Raw genomic sequence first — 13,088 nt, 5'->3', positions numbered from 1 at the left:
TCATGCCGTATACGTTTTCAAGCAAACGACAGTGGTGCGGCTCTTAATCGGTTCTTTAATAAGAAAAATCTTGAAATACAGGCAACATGTCGGCTGTGTCGCTGCCATTCCAGGTAGTGTAATTCATTTCCAGGTGAAGATCAAGATCTTGGTTAGCGTTTAGCCTCGGCTAAAAACAGACATAAGTAAAAATTAAAAAAGGTAAGGTTCCATAGGGAATTGGAAAAGACGATGTTTCCAGTCGTATCAAGTCTTGGGTCGATGCTGTGGACTACACTGCGAAGACCCTAGTTAAAGCAGACTGGGGTCGCTCGCTCAACGTCATCCCATCAACGTCCTATTCTGCACGGCCTCTAGTAGCCTTCTCATCAGCTTATTCAATGCGTTCAAATAAATTAGAATGATTTTGCCCAAAGGCCAATCAAAATACCGTCTATGTCGACTTTCTGCTGCGTGCCACACTTTTTCATTTTACAGGGCCGAACTATACGAAAAATTTGCCGTAAGTTAGATTTAAAAAAATGTGAGATGGCAGGACGTGTGGTAGGCTCCAGGGACGTGAGCCACGTATATGGATAATGAAAAGAAAGCTGCACTTATAAATTATCGCAAGCGGTAAACAATCCGACGATTTAACGAACGGTCATTTATTAGACCACCAATTTTAGATACGGGATGAAAACAATTTACGAGTTCCCCTATATAATATAGTAATAATTGACTCATGAGCTACTGATGATAAATTACTTCAATTATTCGCTTGTGCCAGCGGATCTTCTATCGATAATTTTCGATAGGTAGATACTTTGTCGAATCGTTTTGCTTTTGAATGAACCTTTACTCCGGCCTAAATATAATCCTCTAGCCATTTGGGGGTTCGTTGTGAATCTGCAAGCGAACAACAGCTATCTCGCAGACGATAACGTACGTAGCATCTAAACGTATATAAACAGCGTGGTCTCAGTTCAGAGTCCGGTGTATATACACTTCGTTTAGTGCCGAGAGCCAGGTATCTGTCGGTTTAAGTACCGGATATAAAACATTTCTCGAATAGACAATGGCTATGCAGTGCCATCGTTGTATGCTGAAAGTTACATTGCTCTTAGGTAGCAGCCCTTCGTACAGCACCCCCTCGTCGAACAAAAGCTACCATGGGCTCAATAATCGTCATCGATTGAATCACTAACATCGACTGTTTCTTACATTACACGCGCAGTCAGGAAGGTAGATCTACGGTATAAAAAGAGCTTCATTTACTACTTCTAGAACTAGTAACGCGATAGCAAATCGAGTTCCTGCTCGCCTTCGCTCATCTAAGTTGCTTCTTTTCTGGATCCTTGTTGGGTGAATGCTCAAGCTGAGATGTATCAAGTGCCTTTGCTGTGGTAGACTGTATCGCAGTGGCCACAGCATTGTTTGATAGATCTAAAGGCTTAAGGCCGTTTTTGAAACTCTTATTGTTGCTACTGACGCTATTGCGTTCTGCTGAGACGGTCGTGCCTTCCGCCTTGAGTGGTGGAGTGGATCGGGCGTTATGTTCCGGCGTGCGCCTCTGCCATGTTCGCGTCCCGACTGAGTCAGAGACAGACGATGCATTCAAACAAGACGAACTGCCCTTGGTTCGGTCTTTTCGCCTCTTTACCGTACATTTATATGCAGATGTGTCTGATTGGATGCATAGTAGCTGAAACAAACAATTTATCTCTGCGTACGATATATACTATAGAGCTTCGACTTGTTGCGTTAATATCGTTAGCTTCCCTGCCAGTACGCCAAGAAAAACAGATGACCACCTCTTATCGTTTCTAATAATTGATGTTTGTATTCGTCGTGCTTTCAATAGCCGAGTTGTCTAGCCTAGTGTTAAATAGGAGATACAGATGGTGTGGCTGATTGTTCATTCGACATGGCAATAACGTATATACCTAAAAGTATGTATGTGATTACGGATCGTTGTATAACGTCGAAGCCTCACTTGTCGTACGGACTCCTACTCCAAATTCAGATATAGTATTCGAGCCCCTTTCGCCATAATGACATGGTCATAACTATCCCGGCCCCGACCCTTGAATGCGTTGCTGATCCTAATAGCCGCTGTTCGCTATACGTTTTATAGGTTGCGCTTTCCCAGGGCATATGGCATTCTGATTCTAGGTAGCGGGAGGCAGTGGCCTGATGTTCATGCTATTTAAATGTGATCGCATTTTAGGCTGACATAAGTAACTGAAAACACCACTGAATCTCTGTTTCGGAACTTTTTCTTGACATTTTAGCTGTGGAACACTCTAGCTAGAACACATACAGGTAGCCAGAAAATACGACAGCACACGATAGTCTCGAAGGGTACTTAAACTTCGGTATGTAGAGAAGTAGTGCGAGCTATCGGAATACGCGTGCCTACTGCCGCTGAACCGTGAAAATTATGATACGTCAACGTAAAGCATGCAGTAGTAACAGACAGAATCAATCCTGGCGAGGTTACGAAAACTTCGCCAAGCTTAATTGTGCCTCACTTGTCATGCGTGTGCAGAAACTAAAAGCAAAGTTATCAAAGGGTGTACCTCGTTTCCAATATGAATTAATAGAATAATCTAATTCAAATATCGTGAGTTATTTCTGCATTTGTCGTGGGGATTAAGGCGGGCGACGTTAAGGACATCCATATTTACGTCAGGAAATTGTGTCGAAATAGATCTACAGGAAGCTCTCTGACTCGGAGAGAAAGAAAAAAAGCTTTTTTCCATACCCCTACTCAGTCTTATGTTAATGTCGTTTGTCGACTTACTGAAACAACAAGAAATAATCAAAGAAAAACATGACATACATCAGCGGTCATGTTTTGGCGTCGACTTACTTTAGTAAGTTGAAACGCCTACATCTACGCGTCATCTTGTTGCGCAGTTACTATCCAATTGAGCTCAGTAATGTTTGATATTACTGAATGTTGCAGTGCAGTGCAGTCTACCTGTTTGTTGATATTTTTACTTTGACGGTTTAATGAGCAGATTAACCAATGAGTTTCTAAGATCTACTTTGCCCTATATATGATCTTAGCCTAGTTTCGTAGATAATTACATTACAGGATTAGCCTCATCACGTTTTACGGTGGCAACGTGTATTAAGAGAGCTGACGGAGCCATTGTTGTGGTACCTACTTGCCCTCAGCTTTCAGCGGTGTTTCGAGTCCTCCTGATATACCAGCCGAAAAAGTAGAATAAACAGTAAGCTTGAGATCACAAGATACGAATGCTCTAACACAGATAGAGGGTTTGCTGCTGGTCGTTGTGGCCCACTCCGCTTTATAGAGAATTGGGCAGATACAGACCCATAGGACCATGGTGATGAAAGTAACGAGCTGGTTCCTGATCTCGGCCAAGCGCCCAAACCCCATAATTTGGGAAATGACAAATGAGCGCCATTTTTGTAGAGTACTTTTTGCTATCTATACCCGGGCCTTCAACTATCGACTTCGTGAAAGGCTGAAGAGTGCGCAGGGTGAAGATGGGGCATCAGGCGATGCTAAGCTCGGCCGGTCAGGCCATCTCCCATATGCTGTCCAATTGATTACGAGAAGGGATTTGGTCGAGTCAATTTTAAAGGATCTGCCCCGCGGAAGCGAATAGTTAATGGATGAAATCACTGTCTACTGGTAAGCTTATAAGTCAATGGTTGGGGGAATCAGAGCGGCTAACGGAGACGACAGCGAGTAGACACTCAAAAAAAGTTGCTTAAGAGATCTGGTGAAGTGGCGCCAATTTTCCAATAATTTTAGAGCATATTGTCGATATTGATGACTTTGATTTGAAATTAAACAATTACTGCTAAAATTGTATGGGAGCGACAACAATAACGGTGGAACATTAAATAGGAATATCATGTTGTTGTCTAGCCGAGTATAAGTTGTACAAATCCTGTTAGATATAATGCTAGAAGCATTTTGTTGTCGTGGCCTGTTAAATTTCTTTGATAGCCGTATTTCTACAAATATTATGGACAACTCAGCTCATTAGCGTCCAGTATCTTCGGCTGTCGCATGAACGCTCTGGACGACGTTTCTACTAGGCGAATTCTTCTCTGAAACGACGACATTATATATATATATATATATATAGATGCCTGTACAATCTTCATTAGTACACTTCAGCTTTTAGTGTGCCTGTACACCCATTCGGCTAGGGGTTCTCGAGACGCATACGCCTTTATTTGTGATTGGAAAGGCTGTATAAAGAAAAGAGCGCGGATACGAACAAATGCGTGTTTCAGTGCCATTGACGCCCGTGGGTCCGCGGGTATATTTTGGATGGACTGTTGGTTGCCTACTTTTATAAGGTTGATTTATTTGCGTCTCGTTACGTACTGCCGCGGCAATACTATACTGCTACGACTACTCGTCGTGCTTTAGCCCCCATTGTACAAAAGCATGTGTGGTAAAGCGTAACGAAGAACAGCCTTCATTTATGATAATAGTTTCAATGATTAGATGTATAGTTATTGGCAGTTATAATAATAGTATACGTACTACAATGGTAGCAGTCAGCGGATGGATAGAAAAGGGGTAATTAGATTTATTATGATTATTATTATGGTCCAAATTGCGAAAATAACGCATAGTTTTTGTTATAACGACTTCAGAAACAACTGCTTTTTGCTGTAAATACTAAAATAACGCATGATATATATATATATATATATATATATATATATATATAAGCGCTAGTTGGAAAAATTCTTTTGGGAAAAGTACTACATATGATAAAAAAAAGGTGATATCTAGTTAAGGTCGCTGGTCCTCGTTTCCTTGTGAAGTCTCTTTACTGAACATGGCGGAATGACTAGGTTCTTTTTTGTAACCATCTTCAAAGCGGTTTTCGGATCCGGCCCGCTCCATGCGACAGGGTACATACAGCGGCAAATTCGAGTGCTGCCAGCGTAATATAGAACGCAGTTGAGCTCCCGGTTGGCTGAGGAAGATGACATTTGAGCGTTTGAGAATTTGCTTGAAGCCAAAGTCGCAGTGACTCCAAAGGCATTGAGTCCAATGAGCTTCTCCTAATCCTAGACCTCCCCTTTTGGGTTGCGGATCAAGGTGGGGCGCTATGGAAACCAAGGCCTTTCGGCTTTCGGTAACTTGCTGGATGAAGCTTTTCTACAGTATAGTAGTAGCACTACATAGGATGAGAGAAAAGAGCCTTGTGCTGCATGAAATTGCCCGAAAACGGGTCAAGAAGATCGCTGCAGCTGGGCAAGGAAACACAAGCATAGATGCATACATACTATAACGAGCCTCCGGTGCTTACAATGTTGATGTAAACTAAACAACCGGCACACGCAGAAAAATACGTACGACATAATCGCTTTGCACACGTTTCTAACACATTTTGGTCGTACTCTATTTTAGTCACTAAGTGCACGCACGAAACTTCAACGGGCTGTCTGTAGCGGATTTAGGCTTATCATTGCGTTTTTTTTTATATGTTTGTATATTTGTAGTAGATGCGCAAATTTCGTATCATTACAGACATACACAAATTGGGCTTTATTACTTTAATACAATCAATTCTGTTTGATCATATCGTTGTCGATTACGTCAGTTTCTTTGTGTATATATTTTTGCGTAAGGCTCCTTTAAATGAAGGGAAACAGGTTGAAAATTGTTTTTCGTATGAGCTACGCATGTTGTTGATATATTTTTAGCTGTTTGATCAGTGAAGAACCTTGTCTATAGTATCGCATAGTAATAGTTGCTCTAGGTGTAGGTAACCACTGGGGGAACAGGAAACACCAGCAGCGAAGCCGTCACTTCCATACATACACACATCCATCTATCCAACTTCATAACCACGAAGCGGTTTAGAGCAGAACATTGGGAAATGGCGAGCCTGTGGCAAGACAATTGCCCTAATAAGCTTCTTTGCCTCATGTCGTCGTCATCGTCACTTTCTTTCAATGTCCACTGCCACTTTCCGCCGATTCCTCATTCGTTGGCCAATATTTTTAGTAAATCTCACTGTCTACATGGTACTATCTACCCGTTAGGCTCATCTGCTCTACAGTTTAAAGTCAGCTGGTCATGCATGCGTGCACTTTTGGCGCATCTTGATACCATGCAAATCGAGACTAGGCGACCATTCGAAGAGACTACGCAAAGGAGTGTATGTTCGTCGACACTGAGAAGGTGCACGAGAGCTAAGGGACTTAAGAGGTGGCTTGCTGTTAGTAACGATGGCGCCTGTAACAGAACGGGTATTCGGCTAGATGTCTTTGGCCAATCGGTTTTACAGATGTTCTCTCAGGGTTACTCACCTCTGGCCTCTCTATATGCCTGTTTATCAAATAGCTCACTTAGCTTTCCTTTGCTGTCCGTTACCTGCCAGCCGTTTCTTTTCTGATGGTAACATGGGGTTCGACCTGACCGCCGCCAATACGATTTTCTGTTCTTCTACGTATGTATAGATGATGGTGCTTCCAAAATGCTCCCATCGAACCATACGCACTCTTCCTTCTCGAATTTGTAGTACGCTTACTATGTCGATCTCGTCCCGGCGCGCATCTGTGTCTCGAGAATCATTCCTATAGCGACGACGTGGGTGCGCGTTCTCTACCCGTAGCTTTCGTGTGTTTTACTGCAGTCACCAGAGCCCTCATTTTCCATAATTGGTAGTATACGTGCGTTTACCTATTGGTAACCACCTATTGGCAATTGCCGTGGGTGGCATAGTTTGAACAGGGGGCAATTCCTCCCTGCCTTCAGGTTCATATGTACTGTGGCTAGGTACTTTTACACCAGCCGAGTTCCTCTTACCGATTTTTGCAACCACCTTCTTGTCTACATAGGCTGCTTGCTAGCCTCGTGGAGTCCGAAATGGTCTGAACTTGTCTAGAGAGCAGGCGGAAGCGGGTGAAGTTGGCTAGTGACTCCACCCTACCTTTTGGGGGACTCCCGGACCCTTAAAGGGACGCACGACGTTCGTGTTTAGAGAGCACGGCTCAGAACAGTGTGGGATAATGGTGGGGGAAAGAAACGTATGAAAGCACTGGCACTAGCCATGTGTATACGTGTTTACCTATATGTGCTGATAAGGGGACAAAGGAATGAAGCACATTTTGAACAGAGACAAAAAACGTCCCATTACGTCTTTATGCCTTCGTGTGTGCCTGTTGAGTGGGAGAATTTGCATTAACGCTGCTGTTCGTTGTCAGTGTTGCTGCTACAGATGCGACCACAACAAACAGACCCCAGCGGTCAGAATTGAAAAAAAAATGCGTTGCATATGTACTATCAACTTTGTATATACACAGATCACAGACATATTTAAATGTCTGCTATTTAAGCAAGCTGTACATGTAGACGTAACACTATACACAGGAACCAGTAGAGAATGCCGTTTTACTATGGACTTAAGTCGGGAGATTGAGCTGATCGACCGTTTCTACAAGAACGATTGTCGTAAAACACAACTTATGATACCATCGTACAGTGCAATGTGGGAATGTTTTATCTTTTTGAGGAGCCATTTTGAGGAAAGGTTTAAGATGAATGAATCTGTATTTGCTGCCCCGTATTTGGTAGACTGCCGGAAGAAATCGTCGATGTAGTAGCTAAGGACAGGGTTGGAAATATGAACACTTTCATTTTTAATTGATGGGAACACTTGAGTCTGCCGTACACTACTCGGCTTGTGCCGGAAGAAAAGCGTAGTGACCGGCCCTATAAGGTTTAGCCAATTTAGGACCTGCGAGCTATAGACCACACAAAATGGTATACGTTTGCCAAATGGGCCGAAGGCAGCTGCTAGGCAGCCTTCATTCGATTAATTCGTACCGTTATTGACCAGACTAGTAAACCACCAAAGGTACCGCATATATATATATATATACATACATACATAGACAAAATAATCTGTTTTAATTATAATGTCTTAATAAAGTTATGGCTATTTAGACATAAAAGCGCTAAATGCAAAGGTATTCACTTTGGATATATATATATATATATAAGCTGAGTTTGAGTCTACCGCCGTAAGTTGCAAGTGGGCTTGTGTCTGAGCAATGTGACGTAACGCACATTTCTATCAGAATTTTTAAAGCTTATTCGTATGTATACTGCATTAACTTAAATCTGACTAATGAAGTTACACAGCCTGCGAAAAAAAAAAAGCTGTAATGTTGTCTTGTTTGCCGTAGTGATTATACGATCATTCTAAAACATAAATGAGAATCTTGCATATGAGCAAGAATACTCTAACATTGTGTAAGTCTAGAAGTATATAGCTCGTACAGACGCTAATTGAAAGTTTAAAGCGACCATTGAGAGCCGCCCAATAAAATATTAGGATTTGTTATAAGAATTAATAGTACTGCATCTTTGGAGTCTGTTGACAAGCTATGTTATGAAAAAATGTGCCTGTAAACATAAAGAACAATCATAATAATTTAGAACGCTTTCCCTTTTCGGCCTGTCGATTCTTACAGATGGTGAAGTGGATGACTTGACCGTGAAGCCAGTCCGGTTGAGGTACGGTTCGTCGTTGGTTGCTTAGAAGTGAGCGGAGCTCTGGCAAAACGAGAACCTCGGAGTCTCGCAGGGAACTCATAGATACTCACGACGTAGCGGTATTTGGCTGTTCCGAAATGGCAGAAGACAACGACGAAAACGGCCGAACGACCCCCGCCTCCATACGCAAGGGGAAGCCGGGTGGAAAGATGAATCCGTCCCCGAAGAAAGGCCAGTGCGTAACCTGCACTGTGCGACTCCTGGACGGAACAGACTTCGAAGAGCAATTCGACAAAAAAGCTAAGGGACAACAGGTTAGAAGGCCTCATCGAGAGACGTAAAGTTTGCTTTGTCCATATACCTTCTGCTAGTCGAAACAAAAAGAATCAATAATGACTAGCAAGTCATATCAAGCACGTGTACGGGATTCAAACAAAATTTGCTGATAGCCGTAGGTAGATTTACAGTATACCCCGATATATCTGTACACAAATACTATGTGCTCGGCGTAGTTTATGCTGTGTTCAATAGTATGTCCTTCGCCGCATGCCGCGACTTCGACTCTGGCTATGGTTACTACAAGCGATGACAGTATACCTCTCTGTTGAAGTTTACTATACATGGAGACCTTATAGCTGTATATCGCGTTATCATTTTATTTTTTGATGCCCTGCACACGAGTGCATTTACAGGACACATTATGGCACATATAAACTGAACACTAACATTATTGGATTGTAGTGTTGAGTTATAAATCGATAGTGGTTAAGATTCTTCTTACCCTAGATAGATTCTGTTGTCCCTTTTAGAACGTAACCTGGGTAGGCTTAGGCATATTCATTGATATTGCATCGTATTGCCAGTACTTTGAATGAATCCACTGAGACTAAGCTGCTAAACGGTAAACATGGCATGGCATGTTCTACCTTCCCGTCTACTACACTTGTCTGCAGAGATTTGTCTACTCGACGACTGGCAAATTGAGTATGTTATGTGTCTGTCGGTTTACCACAGATTCTGAATACGATTCGAGCTGATGTTTCGTTATTCTTTTCAGTTTTTTTTTTTTTTTTTTCATATTCACAGTTCAGGCAATTTGTAACTAACACCCCAGAAACGAATGTTGTCTTTCCCATAGGAAAATCAAATGCTCAGTGATTCGAGATCGAATAGATGGGTCTTTATGCGGCTCGCAAAGAGTCCTATGAGATGCAGTGGAGGGTCCACGATAAGGGTTAATTTCTAAGAGTAAAGATCCATCAGAATGGCTTGCTTCTGGCTTAGATGTCTAAAGCAATGAATCTCAGGTTTAGATAAGAAACTTCGCAGTTACAATATAGCTGCCAAGTTTTATGAGATGTTCACGCTAAATCACTTTCGTCGTTATCTCATCTCATTTTTTTTTTTACTCTAACGAAAACCTACTACATCCTGTGTTAAGTAAATCGACTAGCTCTCTAATTGTTGTTATTTCGTGTTTCCTTTACAGGTTTTCGATATGGTCTGCGAATCTCTGAATCTTCTAGAAAAAGACTACTTTGGCTTAACGTATAGAGATGCGGAGGATATCCGAAACTGGGTTAATCTGGAAAAGAGAGTTGCAAAACAACTCAAGACCAGTCCCTGGATGCTAAACTTTGAAGTCAAATTTTATCCCCCCGACCCATCCCAGTTACAGGTGGGTTTCATTGCTGAATTAAATATATATTATAAATTTATGAGTTTAGGAAAAGTAACCAGGCTCATTTCAAATAATGCAATACTATCGATGCGCCTGTAAAACAAGTCGTATGAGCCTAATAGCAAAGAAGACTCTATTTTTCTCGTTTCGACCATTAATACCCTTGTATAACTATAATACCCTTGCTGAATTGTTTATACCATCTCATCTAAATGTGTTGCGTTCGTGCTTATCGTTTCATTTTTTAGGAGGACATCACGCGGTATCATCTATGTCTGCAGGTTCGGGAAGACATTTTTTCGGGGAAGCTTCCATGCTCCTTTGTGACGCACGCCTTACTTGGTTCATGCCTCGTGCAGGCTGAGCTCGGCGATTACGATCCAGATGAAATGGGATCTGACTATCTTTCGTCATTCCGTTTAGCTCCCAATCAAACACCCGAACTCGAGGAGAAGATTGTGGAATTACATCGTCAACACAAGTACGCTCACTAGTTTATTGGTTTGCTTGCCCCGTTTGACCGCTAATCGGGAGGGCATTTAGTGTTACCATGTTAATCTTTGGGGCTTGGTACAAACGCGTTATAATTGGAATCGACGCTGCTGACAAACGTTCATTATAGTAGTTTTCCTTTAAATGGTAACGTTGCGAACACTGCCGGATTGACTATTGATTATGTGACTGGAAGTTGAAGTAATAAAAGTGATCAACGCTAATCGCAAATGGAGCATATTAGGTATTATTTTTAACGAGTGAAAAAATCATAGATAATGTATCTGTTATAAAAAAAAGCATGAAAACATTGGAATATAATAAAAATGTGTGTTGTATTTTTTTTCTACTTAGGGGCCAAACACCAGCCGAAGCAGAGCTACATTATTTAGATAATGCACGAAAGCTGGCAATGTACGGTGTGGACCTGCATCCGGCAAAAGACTTCGAGGGCGTTGACATCATGCTTGGGGTGTGTTCTTCCGATCTATTAATCTACCGAGACCGGCTACGAATTAACCGTTTTGCCTGGCCAAAAATTCTGAAGATCTCCTATAAACGGAATAACTTCTATATAAAGATTCGGCCAGGTGAATTCGAGCAGTTCGAAAGCACGATTGGCTTCAAGCTGGCCAATCATCGTGCGGCCAAACGGCTATGGAAAACCTGCGTTGAGCATCACACTTTCTTCCGATTGATGTCTCCTGAACCCCCACCTAAACAGCGTCTATTGTTACCCCGACTTGGATCTAAGTTCCGCTATTCGGGCCGAACGCAATACCAGACGCGGATTTCTCAGATCGATCGACCGCCACCATCATTCGAAAGGACTCTGTCCAACAAACGTTTCTCCTCCAGAAGCATGGACCGTACGTATCGATGACAGAAACAACGCGGTTCTAGCAATAATGGCTTTATATTTCTATCGCTCATGCATCACTACCTCATCCCGCGCTTATACGTGGTCTTCTTTCAGTCCTCCAAGACAAAAATCCGCCCACCTTGGCTTTGACGTTTTCCACAATACGGCTACTAGGCAAACAAACATTTTTCGTAGATATTTAGACACAATCGATTCATTTACGGAAATATTTATGCATGCAGTGTATCGTTGTGTTAATGTCGTTTGGCCTCGTTTATACGGCGACATTACAGCACAATGATTCCGATAGCCATCCGAGCATGTTACCTTGTGATATGATACACTATATCAACTGCTTTTGTTTGTAATACCGACGTGTTTACGTTTGCGATGTGTAACTTCCGTAAGCTCTGCCGTTGCTAGAGGTATCGTTTAACAAATACAAAAATATATCATATTTTTGCCTCCCCTTGACGCTGAACGCCCTCTGAATAACTGCGTTGCTATGCTAAGTTTGCACGAAGGCACAAGATCAACATGTAACGAAGATTATATATAGAACATTTCTTGTTGTTTTTCCGTGGTACGCGACTCAGAGTGATAGTAATCATGTCTTCCTTAGCTTACCTAAAGGTCCTGTATAGCTTTTACGAGTCACAATGATGAAGAGTTTTATGATCAGCCACAGGATTCGCTGTTTATTTGCTCATTTTTAGCTAGACTAGTGCCTTCTAGATGATGGCTTCATTTCCCTAAATTGTTAAATATGATTATTATAACACAATTATACTCATAATAGAGAATGTCAGAAGGTTAGGTTAGGTTTCGGTGGGCTCGGAACCGGTGATGAGATGATTTTCATTCGTTCTTTCCAATTCGATGTTGACCGTTGCTTTTCTACTGTTACATAATAAATCAATTCCTATAGCAACAATTTCCCTTGCTCGTCATCGCAATTGGCTCTCATTCGATGTTGTGCTTCATTACGTTATGTTTTGTTTCGGTGTTTGTACGGATGCACCTGTTCGTTGTGTGGACGCCGTCATTTCTGTGTGGTATCGCGTACTGCTGTTCCCGAATGCACTATATCGTTACGGTGTGCTCTATCTGTCTATCCTCACAACGTCCGATTTCAGCGCTGAGTTATTCTTCCAGCCGGGATAGACTTTCTGATGGAAGGACAGTTCCAGCAGGTAAGACTTCGCTCTCTCGCTATACCACATCACGTACCTTGTCATACCGTCATGCATCCATACAAGGCGTGACAGTTGTTGGGTTCAGGGCAAAGTACGATACACATTGTAAAAATAAGCTATACTAAAGAACGTTTTTCTTCTCGTCCGCTTCACAATAAATTAGTCTTTTTTTTTTTATGCGAAACCTTTATAGGACGACTTCGTTTTTCTGCGCTGCTTTTTGCAGGGCTTTTAGCTTTAAAGGTCATATATTTCGACGCATAGCAGTTAGTCTCTTGCCAAGTTAACTTCAGAAATAGTTCCCGCTGTTAGTTTCTGTCCTACATAAAACACAATTCGGACATCTGATCCGAACATGTTTAG

General features: G+C 42.0%; 1 protein-coding gene across 6 annotated transcripts in view; it reads left to right on the top strand.

Annotated features, from left to right (window-relative positions):
• Positions 1-13,088, top strand: part of cora (erythrocyte membrane protein band 4.1 like coracle) — a 65,937-nt gene that overhangs the window by 38,882 nt on the left and 13,967 nt on the right. For 5 of the 6 annotated variants that reach the window (XM_086968144.1, XM_022832582.2, XM_022832580.2 and 2 more), the window contains exons 4-8: positions 8,473-8,808; positions 9,984-10,172; positions 10,424-10,656; positions 11,022-11,536; positions 12,666-12,722. In XM_086968144.1, the coding sequence (XP_086824270.1) occupies positions 8,632-8,808; positions 9,984-10,172; positions 10,424-10,656; positions 11,022-11,536; positions 12,666-12,722 (1,171 nt within the window). In that variant the 5' untranslated portion in view covers positions 8,473-8,631. The remainder of the gene's footprint in view (positions 1-8,472; positions 8,809-9,983; positions 10,173-10,423; positions 10,657-11,021; positions 11,537-12,665; positions 12,723-13,088) is intronic. The other variant, XM_022832581.2, reaches the window with a different exon arrangement.

This window comes from Varroa jacobsoni, unplaced genomic scaffold, assembly GCF_002532875.2.
Source record: "Varroa jacobsoni isolate VJ856 unplaced genomic scaffold, vjacob_1.0 scaffold_399, whole genome shotgun sequence".
Classification (NCBI taxonomy): domain Eukaryota; kingdom Metazoa; phylum Arthropoda; class Arachnida; order Mesostigmata; family Varroidae; genus Varroa; species Varroa jacobsoni.
The sequence above is the reverse complement of the archived record's forward strand: the minus strand, read 5'-3'. Positions and strand labels throughout refer to the sequence as shown.